Source organism: Brugia malayi, assembly GCF_000002995.4.
Source record: "Brugia malayi strain FR3 genome assembly, contig: Bm_v4_ChrX_scaffold_001, whole genome shotgun sequence".
Lineage (NCBI taxonomy): Eukaryota > Metazoa > Nematoda > Chromadorea > Rhabditida > Onchocercidae > Brugia > Brugia malayi.
The window spans coordinates 1,144,373-1,171,526 of NW_025062479.1; the positions used below are offsets into that span (position 1 = coordinate 1,144,373).

Sequence of the window (27,154 nt, forward strand, 5' to 3'; positions counted from 1 at the left end):
ATTTCTAATTTCAGAGTTTTAATTACTACCAACTAGTAGCATTTTTCGAATATCATTGTATCCTTCTTTTTTTTTTATCAATTCACGAAACATTATTTATTTCAATTTTTTTTTTCTTCTTTTCTTTTAAATATATTTTATTCATCAAATTTTTAGACCAAAAATCTTCAATTTAATTAGTTTTTTTTTTCTTAGCTTTCAATTTAGTTAACTTTGGGCAATTTTTTCCCCTATCTCTACTGAATAACATCAATCTTATCTAAATGACAGCATAAGCTTTGTGATGAAAGAAAAACTGAAGATAATTCCGATTCTGATTGTACATACATTCCGTTTGAAAGCATTTCATACGGTATTTCTAATAAATCAAAACTTTCACTATCATTATTCATCCTTTTCCTGATTACTGTCACTTGAAGGGTTAATTCCATCTTTTTTTAAACTATTTCTCTTTAACTCAGTCTTGACATAAGCATATCTTTAGAATTTATCTCCAAATAACTCTCATTTTTTTTTCTTGATACGTCACAGACAAATTTTTCATTCAAGCAATATAAAATAAATTTTTGTAAAAAAAAAATTAATTCGATAATATAATACTTTTATTCACTTTATTATATTGTTAATTGATATTATTACTCTTGTACCGATCAAATTATCGTCATCCTTGAATTTCACAAATTCTTTTCTTTCTTTTTTTTTTTTTTTTCAATCGCAATTCATGAAATATTTTATTTTGAATTGCCAACAAACTATCGCATTTTTTTTTTTTTTTTTTTAAAGAAAAATCAAATTCTAATTGAAATGCTTTTCTCTTTCTTCTTTCTGAAGTTATTTTCTTGTTTTTTGTACAATTTATATTGTTAAATGATTATTAATACCATACATTTGTAACTGTAATGTTTTTCTTTTTTTCTTTTTGCAAAATTATAAATTATTTCTCAAAATTTTCACTTATTTATTCTTAGTATTATCAGCATACAACTTTTTCAATGATATTGCAAATGTATGCTATAAAATAATCAAAAAATGACTCATAATTCGTTTGCTCAAGGACTTTTCTGGATTATCTGAAGTTCAATCAGTCAAGAAATTCCACTAATTCGCTTAATTTCAACTAGAAAAAATTTTGAAATGCATATTTTTACACTCAATTCGTTGTCAAAATTTAAATAAAATTAAATTTTTGAAAAACGATTACTCATTTTAGATGAATATTGTTTTAATTGAAATTAACAAATTCAAAATCAAATATTCCATTCTGTTAGATTATTTTAGCTATCTAACTATCTATTTTAATAACAATTATGTGATTATTTAGTAATGCTATTTCAAAATTTATATTTTCACATTTAAAAATATTTTAAGCAAAATAATATAAACAAGTACTCTAAACTTTCTTATATTAATACTTAATATTATCGAAGCATTTTGCAAATTTAAAAATATTTATGGATCAAAATTATTAACGTTAACATATAAATTAAATTTTCATTTTTCATATGCTATTTAATGTTGACGTATGCAGAAAAAGACTTTTTTTTTCATTTTTTCATCATGAAAAATCTACTCAATCTTTTGAAATTTTGAAATTAAAAATTCATTCATTCATTCACTCAATGAATTTGTTTCAACTTAACGTTTAATTACGCATTAATAATTTTTTATTTGATTTTTCATAATTAACTACATAATTCAGCCATGAATATTATGATGTCATCGAAAGACATATTGCACTGAGCAATTCAAAAATACTTCACATAAATTATGTAATTAATAAAAATAAAAATAAGCAATAAGAAATGTTTCATTAATTTATTCTATTATAAGCAACTTTAATTATTCTTATAATAATTTCACTTTCAGATTGTATCATTTTAAATCTTTTGATCAATTCATGAGACATATGTATAAATGGGTGTGTGTGTTGTGTGTTTTTTATTAGCAAAATATTTAGTAGCTATTAAAGTTTACGGTAGCGTTGTGATAATTTTATTTTTTCTCTCTCTCTCGCTTTTTTTTTTAAAAAAAAAACATCACTAATATTGCCAATATAAAACTAAAAAGTTTAATTAAATTAAATAACACTTAACTCAACTATTAGAATATTAATTGTTTATGCATTAAATTGTTCTTTTTTTTTTTTTCAAAACTTATAAAATATGAAAATTTCTGAAAGATTAGCTTATATATTGGAATAATTTTTAATAATTTATAAATTTAAAAAGCGTTGAATTAGTAATTAAATTGCATTATATACAATATGACGAAGATATATTACTGGGCTCATTTTTATTCTTATTTGTATTATTTTAATACATATGTTAATGATTTTAAAATAAAAGTGAAGCAAGAAAAAAAAAACAGTTATGTATGATAATACTGAATAAAAATATAAATGCAGTGATAGCTTTAAAATTAAAATACAAATAGTTGACAAAAATTAAACAAATCACTATCAATTACCCAAATTTTTATTAATCAGTGCTAAATAATTTCACAAAATAAGTTTCGTTTACTTTTACAATTGAAAATGAAAGAAAGAAGACGAGAAAAAAAAAAATAGAAATATGGCAAAAAGTTGGATTAAGTTTCTTTTGAGAATTACAAATTAATAATCTGTCACTTTTTTTTGCTGCTTTTCAAAGTTAAAACTTGTTACATTTCAATAAGACAAAAATTTTTCTCGCTTTTTCTTTAAAAAAAAAAAAACTTTTAAAGAATACAATTACTTTATTTTTCAAAATTTTAGTATTAGTTTATCTAGAAGGAAAAAAATAGAGAAAGAGGGAGAGAGAGAGAGAGAGAGAGAGAGAGGGAGAGATCAGACATATAATCATAATATTCAGGATTGTTGTTATGGTGAAATTTTTTTCACCTTTTTTTTTTTTTTTAATAATTCTTAAAACGTTACCTTGGAAACATTCAAACTATAGACATGTTGATGAATTGAAGCAGCACGTACAGCCTTTATTACTTGCTTTGGTATCAGAAAATATCGGAAGTGAAATTTGCTATGATTTAGTTATTATTTCATTCCGATCAATTGAATAATAAAAATACATGTTCCTTTTATGCTTTTTTTTTTCCTTTGGAATTACAAATTTTTGAACTTAAATAAATCAATTTCATGTGTGACAGTTATTGTTGAAGTGTATTAAAGATTTTATTATTATTAATATTTCTTTTAGTTCTCTTTTTTTTTTTTTTTTTTTTTTTTCATAATAATCTGATTGGAAATTTGTGAATTGTATTCAGTTTGTTTCTTCTTTCATAGAAATTAGGCATAATTTTTTATTTCTTATTTTTCCTTTAAATTAAGCTAAGATTCGTTTTTAATTCGAATTTATAAAACAACTTTTGCTCTAAAAGCTAAAGTTAACATTCCTACATGAAAATGTTAAGCCTTTTTGCGCAGAATCATTGGACTGTGCCAAATCATCGTTGAAATTGTAGCCAAACGATCATTTCATTTTCAATGCAAACAGAAGTGCAAATGAACATTCTAAATAAATATGCTTATAATTAATTTGAAAAGAAAATTTGAAGAATTAAAAATTTTGTTTTGTGCAAAATTCTTGAGATTTTAAAAAAGCATACATTGAATAATAATGTTAAATTATTGCTAATTTTAACTTTTTTTATTTTATTTTTATTATTATTTTTTTTTTTAGCAATAAAGATATTTAATTAGAAATTACAGATTTGATTAAATTATTTTGTATTTTAAGCAATGGTAACTTCATAACCTTTGGTTTTATTTTGTATGCAATATTATTATAATTTAAATTATTTCCTTTTTTGTTTTATATAATTCTTTTTTCTTAGAAGATTAAATTAGTCAGCAAGGAACTATTTTTCATACTTTTTTTTTCTTTTTCTCTCTTTTTTTTATTTTATTCTTTTTTTTTTTTTGTGAAAGTAATTTGTTTGAAATTTTATTGACCTAAATAATGACTGATTCAATAGATTAGATAATTAGTGTATAATAATGGCTTAATGCATGCATGTGTGTGTGTCTGTGGCATGTACGCATTATAAAAGAATCCTAAAACGGTTTGGATAAAACCGGCAAGTTTCATCTTTCCTGATAATACAAAAGGGTATACTTTTATCTTCCTTTATTCTTTTCCATCCTTTCCCTCTCTCTCTCTCTCTCTCTCTTAAAATAAGCAAAAAAAAAAAAACAGAAAAATAAAAGAAGAAAAGAAGCATTATCTGTGGTGATTGTATGAGAATACCAATAATGGATGAATTAGACTACGGTTAAAATTGAAATGTAAAAAAAAAAAAAAAAAAAAAAATGTAAAAGTGAAATTGATAATTCAAAAAGAGAAAGAGAGAGAGAGAGAGAGAAAGAGGAAGAGAAAGAAAGAAATGGTAATGGATGAATAGAAAGTCAGTCAATTGAAGCAGATTATAAGAATAAAATTGATTCAGTTTTTAGTACATTATCTAGCTTGAAAAATTGCTTCTTTTTCATTTTTTTTTTTCTTTCTCTCACTTTTTTTTTTTTTCATTTTTATTTGTTAAAAGAATGTGAAAAAGAAAAAAAGACGAACAAACCTTCAGTTTCTTGTTTTTTCTTTTTTTTTTTTTTTCTACTGAAAAATTTTCCTTAAAAATTGCAAAAAGAATAGACGAAAAAAAAAAAAAAAATAAGGAAAATTGAGAAACGAAATCGTTTAGTTATTGCAAAAGAAGATTGGTTCGATTTGCATTTTAATTTTATTGGGTAAAAGAAAAAAATAAAGGAAAAAAAAATGAAGTGAAGAAATGGAAAAAAGAGAAAAAGAAAAAGAAAGAAAGAGAGAGAGAGAGAGCAGAAAGATTTACTTACTTTTTCTTATACTTTTTTTTTTATTTATTTATTTTTCTCCTTTACTATTCTTCTTTTTTTTTTTTGCAGATTTAAAAATTTGAGGGTTTGGTTTATTTTTTTTTTTTTTTTTTTTTTTTTTTTTTTTTTTTTTCACTTTTTTTTTTTTTTTTTCTTTTCTAAATAGACATAGCTGTCGAAAAAGAAATTCAATGCCACTCCTTCTCATTCTTGCAAAACCAACGAAGCATTTCATTCATTGAAACTACCAGTAACCATTAGCATCACTCCAATCCTCAATTTCATTCTTTTTTCCTCTTTTCTCATTTCTCTTTCATCTTTTCTCTTCTTTTTCATCTTTATCTTATCATAAATTTCACTCTTTTTTACAAATTTATTTAATCTTTCCTGCAATAATTTCATTTTTTTTTTTTTTTTTTTAATTCAAATAATAAGCATTTTTTTTCTTTAATTTAAAATAATTTTATCAAATGGATTATTTTTATATGCTTTTCTTATTTTATTATTTGATATTATTATGAATACGATTTTTTGACAACATTTTGCAATTTTACAACTATTAAAATGATTATTTTATTCATTTTTATCTTATATATAAGTATTACAGTATTTAGTATTGGAAAGTACACAACATTTAAAATTTTATCAAATTTCCTTTTTTTTTTTTTTTTCTTTCGTTTCTACAAACACTTTCTTATTGTAATTATGTCGCATTTTAACTTTGCTTTTATAATCCTCCAAATTTTTTCTAACTAATTTCTCCAATTTAATCGAACTGAATTTTAATCTCGATTTGTATCAAGATGAAGACAAGAAGATATGATCGATGAAAATCTAAAAAATAGATGAACACTTATTTGAGCATATTTGCCCAAATTAACAATTAAATCTAGCGCAAAATGCAAAACAAAATAAGACATATGCGCAACAATTTTACAGTGCCATAATTATTATTCATTTGAAATTGGATAATTGCGTTGTTATAAAACAAAAGCATAAAGAATAAAATATATATGCATTAAAGAATTTAGAAATTTCTTTTGTAAATGATAATCTTTTTTTTTTTTTTTTCTTTAAGGATGTAAAATAATGCACAAATATGCAAATTGACCTGAAACATAGCTATTGGATGTTTTCTTCTTTTCTTAGCTTAAGTTTTAAGCTTTGCGTGTTTTCTGCTTAAAATCCCATTTAGATAAATGTTCGTTGTCGCTTCCCCTAGGACTTATATACGAACGAAAGATTGGAAGAATCCCGTAGAAAAGAAATAATACATTGAAATAAGAGATTGTTAGCTTTGAAGGAAATCTTTATCATATCGAATATATTTTAGGATTTTGTTTTTTCGGTATGAAACATTACATACTTTTCGTTTTAGCTATTGTCATTTGACATTCATTTCTCTTTGTCACTTCTAGTCCTCTTTCTATATGTTCTAATATAAGGACTGTTAGAAGTCTAGTCTAGCTAGCTAGCTAAGGCCTAAATTATGAGCCTAAAGCGAGACAAATAGATGAACACATAAAACATATAGATGCATCAAAAATGTACCTAGGCCTTTTTCATTTTTTTGCTTAAATCAGTCATCTGCGTTTTCTGTTAACTTCCTGCTTTCTATCTTTTTGCATTAAATAACCAGCCTGAAATTTCACTTTATCAGCTTTACATCTAACATTTATCTGTTTTAGTTATCACAAAGTTAAAACTTTCATAAATTTTATCAAATTCATTTCTTTTTAATTTATTTTAATTTATCCACATCCTTTAGCCTTCATTAAAGTTTCTTTTTTTTTTTTTTGCAAGTGTTATCATGAAAATTCATAATTTTTACTATAAGAAATTTACACTTGTTGAATGATATTACTTTAGCATTTAATTAATTGTTCAAAGTTATAACACATTACTTTTCTTTCTGTGTTGAGCAAAATAATTTACACTAGACATTTACTGAAAAAGAAGTAGACTTATTAATTACCTGTCATTGAATTTTTCCATTCCATTTCATTTATTGATTTAACACTGTTAATATATATCCTTGAGGACAATCGAATTATTACCAATTAACACCTAGGCAATATCTTAATTTAAAAAATTGCACAACATATGTATATGTATGTCTGTGTCATTTTTGTCATAATAATTATAATTACTGCTTATCCTATTGTCTTATAAAGAATAACAAATAAATAGTTGTATAATACAAATAAATTAAGGTGAGAAGAGAAAATTTGAGGAATTTTTTTAATAAAATAATTTTATAAATAGCTATAAGCATTTAATTTGTTCATGCTAACGAATCGAGCATATTTCTCTTTAATAAGCTAACCAACTTTCATGACAAATTTAAATTCACACAATTGTTCATATCAATCTTTTTCTCATAATTACTTGCCATTTACAACAACTCTTGGCATATTTGATTTCATCGGTTTGTTTCAAGTTTTTTTTTTTTTTTTCATCACTCTTATATAATAATATTATTTCACATTTTAATTTCTGAATACGCAAATAAAAATTGAACTTATGAATGCTATATAAATAGTGCAACAATTTTAATGTACGCATAATTTTGATTGATAAGAATTTCATCTTTTATTGCTATATCTTTTCGTCTGAATATTTTTTAATAAGATGAAACTTTCAGAGATTGTAAAAATTTTTGCACTTTTTTTCCTTTCTTTTAAAAAATATTCCCAATTAATAATGAATTTGTTAGAAAATTATCTTAAAATTATCATTTTCCATCGAGTTTCCTTCACTGTTTCTTTTTTTCTTCTTCTTCTTCTTCACCTTTCATTTGAATCATTGAACAAGTATGCGTTACATACTTCATTTATTCTTTTTTCATTTCTAATACTTTTTTTTTTTAAGCGTTGAAAAAAAAAAAAAAAAAACGTGCGTGAAATGGTAGCAAACGGTATTCTCAATAGCAGCAAAGAACCTACAACACGTTGGGACTGTTCGGATGTGGATCAAGAAATGGTTAAGGTAATTCTTGGTGAACGATTACGTTTCCCGTATGCAAGTAACGTTGTTGCGCCAAATCGAATGATGAAAAGCGCAATGAGTGAACAGGTAATCAAATTTCAACAACTTGCAATTTACTTTACTGGTTCATTTGTTTATTTAAAGCTTAAGATAAATATTTGTTGATACAATATGATGTGTCTTTAATCAAAACTTACACAATTTAGTTTTTCAAAATTGATTTGACCTGATTTTTCAGACTTATTTATCATTTAAATGAAATTTAAACGAAAAAAAAAAAAGGTGATTCAAAAAGCATTCATTTCATTTTAAATGTTCCGGAAATGATTGATAAAGGATCGTTGAAAAAGTTTTATTAATCAAAAAGTTTCGTTACATTTTCCCTCCTTATTTCATCAATAAAAATTGGACAATGGGAAAAGGAAAAAAAAAAGAATGCATAAGAAAAAATGAACTTAACTGAATTTTACCTTTATTGTTATTTCTATTTTTTTCTTTGTCCTTTTAATACTTGATAGGTGCATTTAATTTTCTATTTAAATCAGCAAAATAAAATAACACACAATAAAATAGTATTTAGTATCTATTAAAAATAGAAAAGTAAAATTTAAATTTCCAATATTCCATTATTTATTTTTATTTATACTTCATTATATACATTCAACATTTTAAAAGCTTTCACTTTATCTGTTTGCAATATTTTTTTTTTTTTTTTTTAACTCTCAGTGAAAAAGGATTCTATTTTAATTAAATGACTCATCAAATTCATTATTATATTGAAAAAAGAAAAAAAAAAAAAAAAAGGAACTTACTAAAATTAAAAATCAGTTTTGTAAATATTCATTAGACATTTAATGCTAAAATAAGCAACCAAATATGCTACTTGTTGTCACTTATTGGATTACAACCGCATAAATTCTCAATTCATTCTTAAACTTCCTTCTTCACAATTTAAGTACCTTTCAATTTGTGCTTTTGTTGTGCAAAATGATGAATGAAGAAACAAAAAGATGGTATATTAGCAATTCAAATAATTAATTAAAATCATGCTTTATTTTAGATAATGCATTTCATATGACTAATTACCAAATTGTTTATTCAAAATTAGTAATTAAGAAAAGAGAAAATAATGGCAGTCAAAAAAAAAAAGATGCTTTATTACACGATTTTATCTTATTTTATTTATCATTTTTTTTCCATACTTTTTAAAATACTGTAATATTTTAATTTAGAAAACTTTTTGATAATTTATAATTGAAAATTAAATGAATGTATTCTTGAGTTTAATTGAAAATTTCATCATATTATCATTTATTTATTCTTTTTTTTTTTTTTTCAATAGTTTGTTTATTTGTTTTTTCTCTTTTGTTATTTGTTTATTTTTATCAATTTAGCTTGCAACATACAATAAGAATGATATGAAAAAGAGTGGTATACCAACACGCGAGTTGATTAATTTGTATGAAAAATTTGCTGATGGAGGTTTTGGGACCATCGTTACTGGCTGTATTATAATTAATGGGGTAATTTTTTTTTGTTTTGTTTTGTTTTGTTAACATGATGTTGATGATACTGCTATAAATGAACTATTATCTAGTCTAATAAATAAAATTGTCATTGTATTATTTCTCCTTCTTTTATTTTTTTTTTTGTTTTTTTGTTAAATTGTTGAAGAAAAAAAAAATTTAATTGTAAATTGTAATTAACAACATGAAAAAAACGATAATTAATATCGTTTCGTTTTTGTAACTTCTTTTACAAAACTGCAATATTTCTTTAAAAAAAAGAATTTTCATTCTTTTTTTTTTTTTTTTAAACCAATAAAAAGAAATCATTTTTTTTTATTCACTGTCACGGAAAAAAAAAAGGAGAAAAAAAATTAATCAAAATTTTACGATAAAACAATTTTGAAAAGGACAGCATTCTTAGCATATGGCATATGTAATTTATTTAAAATCTATTCTTTGTATTTTGTTTGAAATTTTTTCTTCCTTCTTTTTTTTTTTGCTTTTAAATTTAAAAAAATTTTTGGTAAAATGGAATTGTGATTGATAATTTGATGTCAATCAGAATTTTTGTGAAAACAAAATTCGAATTCAATTTTTTTTGTTTTTTTTCTCCTCTATAATATGGAAAAAAAAAATAAAAATTTATTTCTATTTTTTTTTTAATTTATATATGCACTAATTTATTATTAAAATTAGAAATATTTTTTTTATTCTATTTCAATATTTTCAAGGTAATTTTGATTTACTTAAAATATCAATTTCTTTTTTTTCATTTTTTTTTTTAAATTTTCTATTAGCTTTTGCTTAAACATTTTAGAAAGATATTGAAGCTCCCGGCAATGTAATCATCGATAAGGAATTGGATTCTGAAGAGCGTCGCAATGCATTTAAGGAATGGACCCAATGCGCTAAAAGAAATGGAAGTATTATTATCGCTCAATTATTCCATGTTTGTTTTTCTTTTTTTTTTAAATATAAAATATATTTTTTTTTTTTTTTAATATTTTTTTCATTTCTCTTGAAATCAATTCAATTATTTGATAAGTAATATTAGGAAAACGTATATTGAAAAGTAGATAATTGGTCTCTTCGAGGATATTCCTCTTTCTGTATTGATGAGAAAAGTAAACAAATCAATAAATATGATGAAATAAATTAATAATTTTTTTTTATTCTATTAAATAAATATTTTTATGAAATAAAATGATTATAATCATATAATGGTTAATAATTTAATTAAAATTTTGTGCCATAAAAAAAAAAAATGAAATATATACTAATTAATAATTATTACATTATTGTGTCATTTTCACATCTTCATTTCCTATTTTCCTTTTTATTTTAGCCTGGAAAATATGCCGCTGATTTGCCACATAAAACGGATTTTAATATCAATAAATTGACACGGAAACAAATTGCAGAACTAATTAATGAATATGCTTATGCTGCAAGCTATGCTCAGCAATGTGGTTTGTTTTCATTTCTTTCAGACCAATAAAAATTTGCTTCATTTTTCTGTTCCGGAAAATGTTGCTGATGAATTTCATTTGCTTCCAAAATAAAATTCCACAATGAATTGATTAGTTATCATCAATTTGATTGAATATCATATCACTTACCTGATAACATGTAATTAATATGTTACAACAGTATAGGTATTTCTAGCTATTATTTTAATATCAAATTAAACTGATTTTCATATTAAGTTTTTGATTTTCTCAAATATTACGCTATATCAGATCTTAATATTAAACTAATAATATTGTCTTATCTATCACAAAATACTTCTTTTTTTCTTTTTTTTTTTAAAAAAAAATTGTAAATAATTGAATTTTCTTTTGTTAGCAATAACTTAAATTGTAGTAATTACTTCTACTGTAAGCGCATTAATATGGCAAAATTTTTGCTGATAAAATTTGATTAATTAAGGTTTCAATGGTGTGGAAATTTCATGCACTTATTTCTTTGCTCTTGGTCAACTTATCACAAGCAGTGATAATATTCGTAACGATGAATTTGGTGGCAAATTGGAAAATCGTGCTAAAATTTTATTCAAAATTATTCAAGCTATACGGTATCAATTTTCTAAAAAATTTTTTCATTTAGTAATTTATAAATTTTTTCCTAATTATTTTTTTTTAACAATAAATTTATCAAAATTTTACAAATTTTTTGCTTTTATGGTATTAATCATATGCGAATGATTATTTTAAAGTATTCTCAAAATTCATTTAAGCTTGAATTTTCTTTTTTTTTTTTCAATTAACACTCAAAAGGAGAAATTCAAATTGACACATATTATTAGCATATTAGATTACATGTATATTACAAGTATATTTTTTCCGCCAATTTTTTTTTTTTCCTTTTTTCAAGAATGAAAATCTGTAAGCCAAGCCGTTTTGTAATTGGCCTGAAATTATTCTGTGGCAATTTTGAGCCTGATTACAACAATGATGCATTTGGTGAATTTGTTCATAACGTTGAGGTTAGCATATTTTCTTTTTGTTATTATCATTTAAATTTTTTACATAATTATCAAAAAAAGTTTGTTAATATTTTCAAAGCTATAATAAAATAAATAATGCAAATAAAAAAAAATTTTTTAAAAATTTTTTATTTGCAAAAATTATTTCAGCAAGTTGTATAATTCATTTCTTAAGTTTAAACTCTAACACTTTTTACTTTCATCTAATTTTTGCTTTGCGCTAAACAAATAGGATCAAAAGGCGTTGATAAATTAGTAACTAATTATTTCACTTCCCATATCATTTCTTATTTTTTTTTTTTCAATAGTTTAATCAAAATGTCAAATTCTTGTTTATTCTGCAGAAACAAACTGAAGCTGTTTATATTAGTTGATGAGCAGTTTATAATGGATTCAGTAAATTAATAAATTATTTGATGAGACAAATGCGCCACGTATAAAATTGTTAACGGATTATTTACATTTGACAGATTATCTGAAAAAGTTAAATTAGTTGCACCATCTCGATTCCTTCTTCTAGATTTTCAAAAAAGAAAAAAAAAAGTTGCACAAATTCCATATTATCATATTCTATTTCTTTTTTTTTTCTATTAATTTTTTGAATTCTTAGTGAAAATCAAATTTTAATGATTACACAATGATTAATCATTTTAGTTCATTAGCTGAAATTCATCGTTTGCTATTTGCTCAATTCATTTTTCACTATCAAAACTAAATGCTACAAAAAAGGAAAATAAGTAAATAAATAAATAAAAATAATAAAAAAAAATTAAAAAAAGCATATAAAAAAATAATAAAAAAGAAAAATATTTTCACAATTCATTCAACAATGTAGCTAATTTGCAGTTAGTGATTTTTTTTTCTAATTTCAAATCGTATAATGAATTTATTTTCTTCACTATCGAAATTAAATACCAGGAAATTGTATCTTCCTTATCACTAATTAGCTTTTTTGCAATACACTTATCTTTCTCTTTGTTCTTTTTTTTTTTTTTTTCTACAAGAAAAGTATTTAATATCATTTCATATTTCAAAAATTTCTCAATTTACTCTTACTTCCATTTATTCATTTATTTACTTTTTTTTTTTACAGAAAACTGGTTTTGATTATATAGCTATAACTGGTGGACATTATGATTTAATCAAAGATCTAAAACGTGGGGATGATCCGAAAAAGTGTGAATATTTTTATCAAAAATTTGTACTTACAGTATGTTTTTTTTTTATTCTCATTTACTTAATGCTCTTTTTTTTTTTTTTTTTTTGAAAAAATAATTTGTAATTAACACCTCGAAGTATTGGCATATTTAGTTTTCAACTTTTTTTTTTTTAGTTAATCGTACAATTTGCCCATTTAATGAACCCATTTAACTGAATTTATTTCTAAATTGGATGTTTCATTTTGAATTTAAATTCTGAATTCACGAATTGAATTTCTCATATGCATAAAAAATTCCTTCAGATGCGAAAACATTTGACGCGAACAAAATTGTTTATGAATGGCGGATTTGTAACACTTGCGCAAATGCTTGCTGCAATTCGTAACGGTTGGGCAGCAGGTATTTCACTTGCAAGACCTGTAGCTGCTGAGCCAGGTGATATCAAGTATTTATTCTTAAATAACCTTTTTATTATAAATGACTAAATATTGGTAAGAGGTTTATAATTTAAATTTAAAATCTAAAAATTTTATTCATAAATTAATTTACAATTTACTTTCATCCAGAATTATGAAAAAGAAGATAGATTGAATGGAAAATTTTTTAGATGTAAACAAATCAAAATTGCAATCATTTATTTTTAATAATTGAAATGTTGGAAAAGTGAAAAGATTACTTTTTTTTTTAATAGTTGAAATTAAAGATCTACCGAAAAGATTATTTGCTGGAGAGGTGAAAAGTGCAACAAAATCATTATTTGAACCAATGGATTATTCCGTTGAGTATGCTTCATCTTTTTTTTTTTCGACCAATTTTTTTAAATTTATTTTCATTACTTCTGAATATTAAAAAATGAATGAACAGATTTGGCTAAATTATCAAAAACTTTTTTTTTGGTTTAAAAAAAAAAAGAAAAAGAAATGATTTGGGATGTTTTCAATACAAATATTGCGGTAAATTCTGGAAACCGTATAATTGATGCTAAAAAAAAAGTTTCTACAAAAATAACATTGAAATAAAATGAAATAGGAATAAATATTTAAAATGTATTTAAGAATTAAGCTAAAAAATATGATAAAACAGTGTTATATTATATTAGGCTAATTTTTCAGGATAAAATTTGCTGGATCACAACTTTGGCAGCATGGTTATTTGCTAACTGTAATGGATGCATCAAATCCTGATCATATTGAACAATTTAAGAAAGATTTGCATTTGCATGAAAAGCAAAAATTAGCTGATGATGATGAATTAATTATCGGTTATCCGAAAACAATTGTACATCCGGAATTGCTAGATGAAGATATGCTTAAACGAATTCAACAACTATCAAAAAGTACAGAATCTACTAATGCTATGATATTAGATGAAGAACCAGTAGAAAATGAACCAATCACAAGAATGGATGATACGGAAAATGTAATGATAGAGGAGGAAACACATCATGTAATGAAGAAACAACTCGATTATGGAGCATCAGGTGATTTACAGGAAAATATGGTTGAAGATTCGATTCATACGGTGGTGAAACGACATGAAAATTCGGATGATATTGGTATGGATATTATTGAGGAAACAATTGAAAAAGTGATTCTAACTAAATCAGACTTCTCGGAACCATCTCAATCAGAACTAGTTGAATCATCAGTACTGCAAGATGCACAACCGGATGATATCACTAGAAATGATAATGATTTTTTGAATACTACTGCTGAAACACAAGATGATAGCTTTAATGATATGAAAACTGTTCTTGAAAAGCCATTCACAGAAGGTTTAAAACTTAGAGATGAAATGGTTAACAATGTCAACGAAGGATTGCATAAAGAAAATGAAGAAAGGAATGCAATAGCAGTAGATAATGTGGAAGAGCAACACGAGATAACTTTACCTTCTAATGAACAACAATCAGAAGCGAAAGAAACAGCAGTAGAAGTTATCTCAGGTTTATCAGATGATGATAAACCGATTATTTCTGGAATTGTTGAGGAAGTTAGAGATACTAATGATGATGATGCAATGAAATCCATGGAAGAGAATGCCGGAAATGAAAGTGCAGAAAATCCAATTACTGAAAATGAGAAGTATTTGATGAAAGATAAAGAACCTTCTGTTGAAGGTGAGAGTTGCGTCATCGATGAAAATGTTGTAGAAGAGGTAATGCATAAGGAAATATATAATATTTCAGCCGAAATGACAACATCATTTATGGGTGATTCAATGGCGCATCAAATTGAACATTCATCTGAAAAAGATAACGAACAATTTGCGAATGCTTCAGAGTTTCATGATAATACCGAAGGATATCATGAAATAAGACGAAGTAATGAGAAAGATAAGCAGGATTATTTACAAGATCATTTTGAAAACGATGTCATAGGAAGTCATACTTCTGAAGGTGTAACGGAAGCTTATATTCCGAAAGATATAACTGAAGATCATATTTCAGAAGGTATAGAAGAAGATTTTTTAGAAAAAACTAATGGAACTGATATGACAAAAGGCTTAACTGATAATCATTTTCATGAAAATTTAGACAATGGTATAAACAATGATTCACGATCAGAAGCAATTATAAGAAAAGATGTGACAGTTGATGATGACAAATATCCTCTAGCTAAAGATTTTAACGATCAACATATAGAAGGTTTCATAGAAGGTAGAATTAATCAAGCAGGATGGAATGAATTGTCAAATGAAGCAAACCATTATAAAGTATCATCACCAACATATTCAACATTATTTGGTTCAACATTAATGGGCGGAAATGGAGAGTCTGTTGTATATGAAGAATACTATGATAAACATTCAGTTCCTGGACAATCACCTGATGAAACTTATCAAAGTGAAATTTATGGAATTCCTATTGATGAAGCAAAAGATTCAAAAAATGATGAGAATTTATTGAGTGAAAAAGTTGACATAAATCAGGTAGGAACGAAATTTGATTTTGACAAATCTGGAATAGATAATAGTACAACAACTCATAGACATGGATTAACTGGATTTATTTCATCAGCTATACCAGATTCTGTACAAAGTTTGATCTCATCAACAAGAAATAAATTTGGTGAGATGCTCAGTGAAGATGATGGAAAACATGAACCGGATTTGCAATTTACAATGAAGACGGAAGAAATGATAGGAGATGATGGACGTAGATATGAGGTTCATACCGAGAGTTACAGCATTTCTAGTGGAAATGATAGGTTATCATCAGATTTCGGCGATACTAAAGAATTTTTAGCCGGTGATGCTGATAAATTTAAGAGTCATGATGATAATTTAACTGGTGGATCTATTGATACTCATCATTCTACCGAAACTAATATCACCACTATTACAACAGTGACAAATCAAGGTGATAAGGACACCAAAAAACATCAAGATGGACTGTTTGGAGACAAAAAAAGTACCGATGATCTTGATTTTGAATTCATTCATTAAACTTTTTTTTTATCAAAAAAATGCATAAATCGAAAGAAAAATTGACGTAAATCAAGCAAAAAAGAACTGAAAAAAAAAAAAAAAAACAATATCAAATTTCGTAAATGACTTGAAAAAGAAAAAGGAACTGCAGTTTTTAAATTCAATAAAATACAACGCTAATATTTACATGGAAATATACCACTGATTGTATATTTTAATTAAAACTAATTTGCTTTATTTATTTAATGTTTTTGCTAAGAAATAAATTTTTTTTTCTTTTTAAAATAAAAAGAAATACAAATAAGCGCAATAAATTATTCAGTAAACAATTAAGGATTAGACGCAACATTATACAAAGAGATATATTCTGTCAAACAAAAATATGTAATAATTTATTCTTCTTCAGCTTTTATTTGTTTATTCTTTTCTTTCTTTCTTTCTTCTCTGTTTTTTTCTTTAAATTGACCATCTTTAAATTTTACTGTATATCATAATATCAATATTCCATATTATAGTAGTATATTATTAGTATTATTGAATCTGATATTTTAATTATCACCATTCACTCTCTTTTTTCCGGCTTCTTCCGTTTTTTTATTGTTTAATCAAATTAGCTTCATTATCTTTTCTTTATGCTGTTTAGCAAAATTTGTAGCTTCTTCTTTTCATATTTCCTAATTATGTTAAAAAAAGCACTTTATTTTGAGTTTCATTTATATTTTCACAGATTTTCATGATTTTCATTCAGAAATTCTCAGACCATTAAGAGAGAAAAACAAAAAAAAAAAAAACAGAAAACCGGAATTAATATGGATAATATACTTTTTCAAATCAGGAATGATGCAATCTATGGCTACCATACGGCTTCATTAATTTCTTCCTAGTGATGTATACCTTTGCTTGCTTGAGCTTGATGTCATCTAGCAAATATACATTGTCAACATATTCAAAACTGAACAGCGCATTCAGTATCAGAGATGAGCGCAGTTGACAGAATTCAATATCAGAGATAAGCGCAGTTTGACAGCATTAACAAAATGATGCGAACTATACGAAACGACATGAATAAAAGGTAAATTTCAAAATGGTATTTTTCAGTAGTGGCTGTAACAATGAAATAATTGCAGTAACTTTCATATGGACAATTTCAGGTAAGTGATAATTAATCAGTAAGGTAATCTAACATAATTTACAACATTTTAAGGAAATCCATATACGAATTCTAGTAAAATTTTTGTGATATTATTGAGTAGCTTTTTCAAAAATTTCTAATTTTTAGATAGATTTAAGACAAATTTTAATTTTTAATTTATTTAAAAAATTTTCACTTTTTTTTTAAAACCTTTAACCTAAGTCTTTATGTAGGTAATAATATGTTTATTAATAATTAAAGCGTTAAATTTATCATAGAATTTCAAATTTTTAATTTAGAAGAAGTTTATTTTTTATTTTTTCAATAGTCAAATATTACATTCCGGTACTTTTAATAATCATCATTGATAATGGTGATAAAAAGCAATGTGATACAGAATTTTTTTCTTTGTTGGATAATATTTTTTGCCCATTAGTTGATATTTTATTTGAAGCAAAATTTAAGTCGGCTTAATTTATTCTTTTTTTTTCTTCTTTCTTCCTTCTTCCTTTTTTTTGAATAATGTTTAATTATACAGAGTGTGCAGAAATAATCAATCTACCTTGGGAAAAAAAGAAGAAATTTGATTTCAATAATTTTTCTTTCTGACATGACAGTAAGATAGTAAAAAATTAGTATTTGAAAATATCAAAATTATTTCATCGACTAGAAAAAAAAAAGAATGAAATCAGTATTGGTAAATATTATTAAAAAATATTAAAATTAATGCTAATATTAAATTTTACTAATATTGATTAATTTTTTACCATTTTACAAATATTTATTGTCAAAATTATGCCTAATTTTTCATACTTAATTTTAAAAACAAATATATTATCTGATTTCTTTCTTTCTTTTTTTTCCTCATTAATAAAATAAAATAAATCTTATTTCTTAAACAATAGTCAAATTATACGGCAATATACAATCGATTTATTATTTGAAATAACAATATTATATTTTTAGCAATTACATATCATTTTCCAACCACAAATGACTCAAAATTATCTCAAATTTTTTTGCCACTCTGTATTAATTTGCAAATTCATGCAAATAACATGCATCATTATTATATTCTCTCATATATAATTATTATTTATTATTTTTTTTTGCATAGTGATAGAAATGCTACTAAACAAAATATTTGCTCCGTACTTTCTCTTTTGTTTTATTGCTTATACAAAATTATTTTCTTTCCTTATATATTTGCATATGTCATTTTAATAGAAGTATTATTTAAAAGAAATAAAATTTAAAGTAGTTGATCCAAATATAGAAAAAAAAAAAGAGTTAAATTAACTATTCCTCTCTTTCATCTTTTCATATTTCTATTATTTATATTATGTTCAAAAAAAATCTATGCCAAACGAGGATTAATAACAAAATAACAAAAAAACAAAAAAACCGAACAAAAACAAACAAAAAATGATTTTAAAATAACACTGATAATATATGAGTCAACTGATCATTGCTTTTGTAATTTTTTTTTCTTCAAAATTTTATTTTATCAGTATATTTTCATCATTGTAATTTATATTATAATGATGTCATCAAACATTAACCAACTGGTTGTTTACAGATGACAGTTTTAATGCCTTGAATAATGAGATTTCAAATTTCCAAATTTGAAATTAGTTTAGAAATTGTTTTAAAACATCAAATATTACTATGTGAAATGCTTTTAAAACTTTAAACTAAAGATCGATGAACAATAAAATAATGATGCTTGATGATGAAGTTTCCAAATGTCATACAATAAATTCAAATTTCATGAAACATCTTAACAATCTGATTAAAAATGTTTGATTCAAAAAATTTATTGCCTAAGATATTTTTTGCTTTCGTAAAATTTCAAAGTTATTTGCGAAATTAATGAAATGAATGAGAATCAAATAATGAAATATCCTAGTTTGTTCTATTTCGTTTTGTTTCTGAAACTATTTGCATTATATTTTATCGTTTTCTTTTATCAAAATACTCTGATTGATGGGTCAGTTTTAAAAGCTGGTAGTTGTGAACAGATGGAATTAAATTCGTTCTTATGCTGACTTAAAATTTATTTTAGAGCATATTTTGATGGATGTTTCTTTTGCTTTGTTTCTTGATGATAGCACTTAGCTTGTTATTTTCATTTCAAATGTTGTTTTCGCATAAAAATTTCTCTTAAATATGTAATAAATTATGCTTCAGATAATAAATTTTATTGCAATTTATGCCAATCTAAGAGTTCATTTTTGAAAATTATCATTCACGTTTACAATACTCAAAAGTGTACGTGTACATGTATTCACGTACAAAATTTTATCATAATTTTATGCTTACTTTTTAAGCTGCTATTACACTGAATGCAAAATAAAACACACAACTACTGTTACATATATGAAAATTAAGATAAATGCAAATGCATTTTTGATATGCAAAACATTTTTAACGGAAGAAAACTTATTTATAATAAATATTACATCGCAAGTAATCAAACTCGCTGAATGTTTAAATATTAATGAAATTAAGAAATTAGTATAATTTATTAGTTTAATGAAATTGCAATAAGGTTTTATTAAAGGCTAATAACAACAAAGATCCATTCCTGCATTTATACAAAAAGTTTGAGTTAGTCATTTTTTTTTTCTAATCTAATTAACATTTATTATTTCAAAATTTCACTGAAACAATTGCTATGAATTGCTAAAATACATGCAATCTCTTTGGCTTTTTCTAATTAACAATTGTTAGTTCTATTTGAATGCATTTTACATTCGAATAGAGCAAAACAAACTATTCAAATTTGTTTACTTGAAATAATGAAATTATATATACATATATATGTATGTGGAAATTTTAAAAATGAAATTTTAATTTAATCAACAAAAGTTACAATATTACGAATGAATCCATTTTGCTTGCTAGTATAGCACAAATTTATTCATTTTCACGTCTCATTAAAAAAAATTGTAATCAAATTTCAATGTTTAATATTATATTTTTTTTTTTTTTTTTTTTTTTTTTAGAACCTTTTCTTTTAAGTTTTAAAGATTTCGAATTCAAAATTTTATTATTAAACTAAAACAATTTTATTTATTGCATAATCTTTTATTCACCTTCATAAACTTTCCTTTGCTATACTAATAAGCAAAATTTCGTCCTTTATTAATGAAAATCATATACAAAATTTATAATATATCCATTAAACATTCATCACTTCTTTTTTTTTTTTCTTTTCACTATAAATTTACAATGCAAATGAGAAATACTTTGTAAAAAATAGAAAATGAAAGTTTCCTTTTTTTTTTTTTTTTGCTATTGGTGACGCAGGTTTCAATGATTTAAATTTGAAATATAAATAAATGATAATGGAATTTGAATAGAAATTTATCTGATGCAATATTTATCAATCTATTGCTTCGTCATATTTGTCTGATTAATTTTATCGCATCGTACTTTCTTCAATTTGCCACTTCTGATCTATGTGACTGTCGTACTTCTTTAAATCAAAATTAATTAAGCATTACTATTGTAAAAAATATAAGTCAAATTATAATTGTTAGTGATCAAATTGTGAAAATATTATAAAATTACAAAGCAAAATAATTTTAGAGCAAAAAAAAAGTTCAGCGATAGAGTCAATCTTTCATTTCAGGTATTCCTCATAACTAAAAGATTATTCTGTCATCGTTTATTGAAGAATTAGCATGGAAATTTCAGTTGATAATTTAAAAATAGAATATATTGAAAAAAGAAAAAGATGAAAGTTATTCAAAGCCTAATTATCAATTAAAGCTGATTATGATCATTTAATACTGATAAATAAGATGATTATTTTGATTCAACGAGAGAAAATATTTTGATTGTCATTTTATTTAGTAAATATTCATTTGTTAAAACAAGGCGATTAATTCATTTAATGCGTTTTTGTAAAAAATGATAATTTAAGTTTGAATTTATCTAATTTTTAAATACACTGAATAAGCATATTTCGAGAAGAGAAATTTGATGAAAAAAAGAAAAAAATATTTATATGGATGTATCTTACCAGTGATAGCTTCACGAGATATACTTTGTTTTTTTAGTGCAAGCACCGGTTTTTCAGGATTTGCTTCATTGAGAATAATGCCTAATTCCGGAAGTACTTTATCTCGTATGCGATCACATTCCTACAAATTCAGTAAATAAAATAAATAGCATATAAATTTTATAGGATTGGAAGTTACATAAAACTAAAAAGATAGATGATGGAAGTGTAAAATGGATGTAAGTATAAATTTATAAATTATTTAGAAAATTATTTATTTAACAGAATATCGGATATAATGTAATCATATTTTGCTACTTAAACTTAGTAATTAAATCATAATTAATTTTCATATTATGAGTTAATATTTGAAATTATACCCATAGAAAATTCAAGAAAAAGAACGAAGAAGAAAGAACTATCATATCCAATAAAATAATTTAGTAAGTGTTGAATCTGGGTTCGATCAATGATACAATATGAAAACTTTGCAATAAATGGTTGAAAATGATCATTTGATATTTAATTTAAATTATAACGTTTAAAATTGAAATTTAATTAAATTTTACCAATTTTTAAACTTTTTTTCGCTGTTTTTTTCCTTTCACCTATCCTTGCTAAAATTCCCTTTCATGTTAAATTTATTGAAAGCGTTAAATTTGCTGAAATTTTTTTATTCCTGAACAAGATCATATCATACTGATTTCACTGCTTTTTATAACTTTTTTTGATATCAATAATTTATACGAGAATTTTCTATATTGATTAAACTTTCAAGATAATCACCTTAATGATATCGTTAACATTCCGTTGCTGAGCCAATTCCGAAATGGTTTCACGGAAGACAGTTAGTGCGCTAACGTAAGGCATAATTAGCTCATGAGCTGAAGTGCTCGATGAAGGACTGCAAATTACTATCTCACTGAAAGAGATAACATGTTATCATCAGTGGTGATAAAGATGAGTGACATCATTTACACATGAGAAATGATAAAGAGAAAAGCTGATAAGGCAAATTTATGACAATAAATAATTTTTGCATTCATCAAATTTAGCATATTTAACAAATTGCAATTTCATTTTTTCTTCCTTTTTTTTTTCTTTTGCCACTGAAATTTTAATTTAAATTGCACAAACTATTACAAAAGGGGAAAAAAAAGAATTTTCAAAATTAGTAAATGAGCATTTTGTGCAAAAAAACAAACCTGAAATCAGCAGAGAAAATATTATCTATGTCTTTCGATGTAGTACCAAATACTTTTAATAATGGAGTCATATAAGCAGCAATATTTCGTAGCAGTAAACAATTCGGAATTTTATTATCGTCTTCCTCAAAAAGTAATGAATTTTTTTTTTTATTAACTGAAAAATCAATTTTTTTTTTAACTGAAAAATCTTTAAAAAAGTTTTATCCTCTTATCTGTTCTAAATTGGCATTTGTTCATTCATATATATTATTGCATCTTTGAACTTTTACTTTTTTATCATCCTAACCATATTCAATTTTTAAATTTTCAATTCAGGTTACACTTTTACTAATTTAATTTTGATTATACTTTAAACTAATATAATTTGATGTCTAATATAATTTGATGCATTAATACGAAAATAAAAATTACTCTCAATTTCTTAAAGGAGCATTTAGTAAAGTAAGTAATGAGAGTTATTATGTTTTAAACTTAAAAAAAGATGAAATTTAGTCAATTTCATCCCTTTGAATGCTTAAATCTTATATTATCCCATATCATTTATTAATGTAATGGACTGTTTTCCAATTATTTACAAAATAATTAACAAATTTTTAATGAAACAAATTACTACTAACCATTTCATTAATATATTCTTCTCCGAGATCAATTATTTGACATAATTTTTCAGCAATAATTTTTATATCAATAGTATTACACAATGCCGCATTTAATTGAGTTTTAATCTTGAAAAACTCATCCATTAATTGCAATTCTCTTTTGTCATATTTTTGATAACCCTGTAAGATAATTTTCGTGCAAATCACAAAATGAAATTTTATTATAAATCAGTTAAATTATTATCTAATCAGTATCTTTAAGTATGACAAAAAAATAAATTACTATTTATGATAATTGTAAGCATTATCATCATTAATTTATTATTTAGCAGTCTTCTTGTTGCATTTTCATTGAAGCATGAAATACATAAATAATGAAAAGTAATTGATGTAATTTATATGAAAAAAAGAAAGTCTATAAATTTAATTAAGTAATATTGAATTGAATAAATGAAAATTTAAGTAATTAATAAATATTGGATGAAATTAAAAGAGAGAAAAAAAAAAGGAAATAAATAGAAAAAACCTCGTTGATATCTGGCTTGTAATATAGTCGAATATATTTTCTAACTAGAAGAAGAAAATCATTTGCAATTTTTTCAAAGTCTGTTGATGTATTCATTATTTGTACACTTTTCGAATGACAGCAAAAATTTAATCACTGAAAATTTATTAAAATTTCATGTAAAAATTATAACAAAAATTTAGATTCTATAATTATTAACGACGAAACATTGAATGAATTTTTTTTTGCAAAATAATTTAACATTTTTAAATGTTAACAAAACAAAAAAAAAATTTTTTTTATAACGAAAAAAAGGAAGCAAAAATAAGATTAATAATTGATGAATACAATCTATAGGCCAGAAGTATATATATAAAGTTAGAAGGAAGAACAATTAAAAAATATTTTTAATTTTGAAAAATGTAAAATTAAAAATGTTGAGTTAAAAAATGATGGAAATTTTAAAACAACAATCCAAATGAAAAGTATGCATGCGACAAAACATCCATCACTCATCTTCAGAAGTCTTCAAAAAAGTACAGTGTTAAAAGATAGCATTATTGATTAAATTTTTATAACAGTTGCGCATCACGCAATGCACAAACAAATGACATTTTCGCTTCAAATCATTTAAATTTGAAAACTTAATTGGAAGATAAATGAGCAGAAAATTAGGTGAATATATTTATATATGATAATGAAATGCATATAAATATATACATGTAACTGCATGCTTGCATTGCATGCATAGGTAATAAATACATGCACTCTTCTTTGTGACAAAAAAACAAACACTTTTTTTAAAAATTTTATCATTAGAAAAAAAAAAAAAAAAAAGATGAGGAAAATTGATTGCACTAGAGATATTATTCATAGAATAAACGAGTTTAATAGGTGCGGTATGTATGAACTTGTGCAGTTCCATTTTGAGCGGAAACATTTGAATTTGTTTAAGAAAGGGAGCAATCCAATGAAGTATGATAAATGATTATATGTCAGCGTACTGATAAATTTAGTAATATCATATCTGATAATCAACATTTTAATTCGTACTACATAACATCAAAAAGAAAAAGGTTAATGATAATAAAATTTGTAAATGCTCCTTTTTCTCTTCAAATTTAAATTAATTTTTTTCTTTTTCAACTGAATTCAGAATTTGCTAGCAATAATTTGATAGCATTTAGTTGAAATAGATTTTTGAGTATTTGATTTAAAGACAAAAAAAAAAAAAAGTTATTGTTGATTACTCTTAATAATAAGACAACAAATAGTGGTAGAAATAGTTAAATTTAAGCTAAAGATTAAATTTAGTCTTTTCAGGCTGATATAATTTCACAAATTTTTTTCGATCATTGCTTAACTCGCATTATTAACCTTAGAAAAAGAAAAAGGTTAATGATAGTAAAATTTGCAAATATTTGTTTTTCAATAAGTAGATTTCTTGCTATTACATAACTATTCCAAAGTAAGTAATTAATAAACTTATTAAAAAATAATAGATAGACACGGTGTAATTATTAAACTGATCATTAAACCTTTAGAGAATAGGTAAACAAATTAATTGCTATAATGATTAAATAAAATGTTATGAGTTGTGGATGGAATAAAAAAAAAAAAAAGAAGAAAGAAGAATTTGGTATGATCAATACGTAAAGTAAGTTTTGTTTCGTTTTGAAACAAATTTCTTATGTTAGCATTTTTTTTTCCTTCCTTTTTTTTCAAAATTTTATTTCAAATTTGACAATTTACATCTATTTATTATGTTTTATATGTTTTGTTATTGCTTTATTATAATTTTTGTTAAATATTTTAAGATTGAAAAATTTTGAATACTTTTCTACTGAAAGACTTGATAATGTTATATCTTTCAAAATTTCATGTGTTTCTTATGGGAAATAATTTGAAAACTGAGAAAATTTTTTGTTGCATTATTGTATGTTATAAAAATTATTTTAGTATGCGTATATTTAGGTTTAACATTAATATTATTTCACGTAGTGCGTAATATTATTCGTCAAAAAATACATTCAAATTGATAATCATTGTGCACGTGTAAAAAAAAAAAACGTTGTTACGCTATGATAGCGTAATATTTGAAATTTAAAAGTAATATCATTTCAAAAATTTCTTGTACGATTTTAAAACATATAAGAATGAATAAGCCAATTCCACTCAAAAAGAAAAAAAAAAAAAAACATGCTGAAAAATCATTGTTTTTTTTCTTCAAGTATTCCTGAAAGCTACTATTTGATAATAAATCGTTATGATTAAATTGATTAAATACTGATAAGAAATGATTACAAAAAATGAAGAAAACTCAATAAGTATACGAAAGGATTGAGATCAAATTAGGTAATAAAAATGTCACTTCTGTTTTAAGTGAGTCATTTTGATATTATCAATAACATAAAAGATATTTCAAAAAAAAAAAAAAAAAGACCAACGAAAATGAAGCGACTGAACATCAATTTTATTTGTTCAATCGTATAGATGTCGCAATGGTTACTTTAAAATTAGTTTCATTATTTTTTCATTTTTTTTTTTTTGTCATCCATACTTTTTTCTCCTTTTTCCTTTTTTTTTTTTTTTGCTTTTCCCCATAAAAAGGTCAACTATTTTCAATTTTCAATAAACAAGAAAAAAGTAAAAAGAAAAGAAAAGATTTCTAATATGAAGCAATTGATAAATGACCACTGATCTAATCGAACGAAATTTTTTGACTTTAAATACTTTATTCTTTGAAAAATATCAAATTAATGAATTTTTCTCTTTTTTTGTTCAATTTTTCGTTTTTTTCTTCGTTTCGAATGGGAAAAGGCAAGAATAACAAAGAAAATGAAAAAAAAAAAAAAAAAAAAAGGAACAAATTCCCCTAGAAAAACAAATTCCGAAAATTTTGTTTGATTATATTTTCGGAAAAGCTTTTCAACAATGGATTGCGCAATATACAAAAATTTTGATGAAAATATTTTTGGGATTTCTTTCGTTTTTAGCCACAGTTTAGAAGATCACAAATGTCGCAATTCATAATTACTTTACATGAAAGGTCAATGTACAATACACTCTCCCTTCTTTTCTTTCTTATTTATTCAAATTAATATTTTAAGTTCTAAATCGATAATTAAATTTAGAAAGAAAAAAGAGTACCAAATTAAGTTTTTCCAAAAATGCTGCAACAAGAAATTTCAGAATTGTCCTAAACTGGAATATTATTAACCAGAACAAAAATGCAACCGTTGAAGAAAATAAATGTTTCAAACATTTCTAAATATTTCTGTATGATTCACA

At 23.9% G+C, this 27,154-nt stretch overlaps 2 protein-coding genes across 2 annotated transcripts; one reads left to right on the top strand and one right to left on the bottom strand.

Moving 5' to 3' along the window:
* Positions 1 to 7,744: 7,744 nt before the first annotated feature.
* On the top strand, positions 7,745 to 16,428 carry Bm7866 (Uncharacterized protein; the record flags this gene model as incomplete). Its single annotated transcript, XM_043073205.1, has 10 exons — positions 7,745 to 7,915; positions 9,223 to 9,351; positions 10,154 to 10,285; positions 10,682 to 10,805; positions 11,266 to 11,410; positions 11,710 to 11,821; positions 12,915 to 13,031; positions 13,284 to 13,416; positions 13,685 to 13,763; positions 14,094 to 16,428. The coding sequence occupies 10 exons, from the start codon at positions 7,745 to 7,747 to the stop codon at positions 16,426 to 16,428; spliced, it is 3,477 nt and encodes a 1,158-aa protein (XP_042929139.1).
* Positions 16,429 to 20,985: 4,557 nt separating this feature from the next.
* On the bottom strand, positions 20,986 to 23,980 carry Bma-cars-1.1 (Uncharacterized protein; the record flags this gene model as incomplete). The annotated part of the gene is made up of 6 exons (XM_043073206.1): positions 20,986 to 21,023; positions 21,573 to 21,693; positions 22,338 to 22,473; positions 22,757 to 22,881; positions 23,377 to 23,538; positions 23,885 to 23,980. 6 exons carry the CDS (start codon positions 23,978 to 23,980, stop codon positions 20,986 to 20,988), a joined length of 678 nt encoding a protein of 225 aa, XP_042929140.1.
* Between the last annotated feature and the right edge of the window lie 3,174 nt (positions 23,981 to 27,154).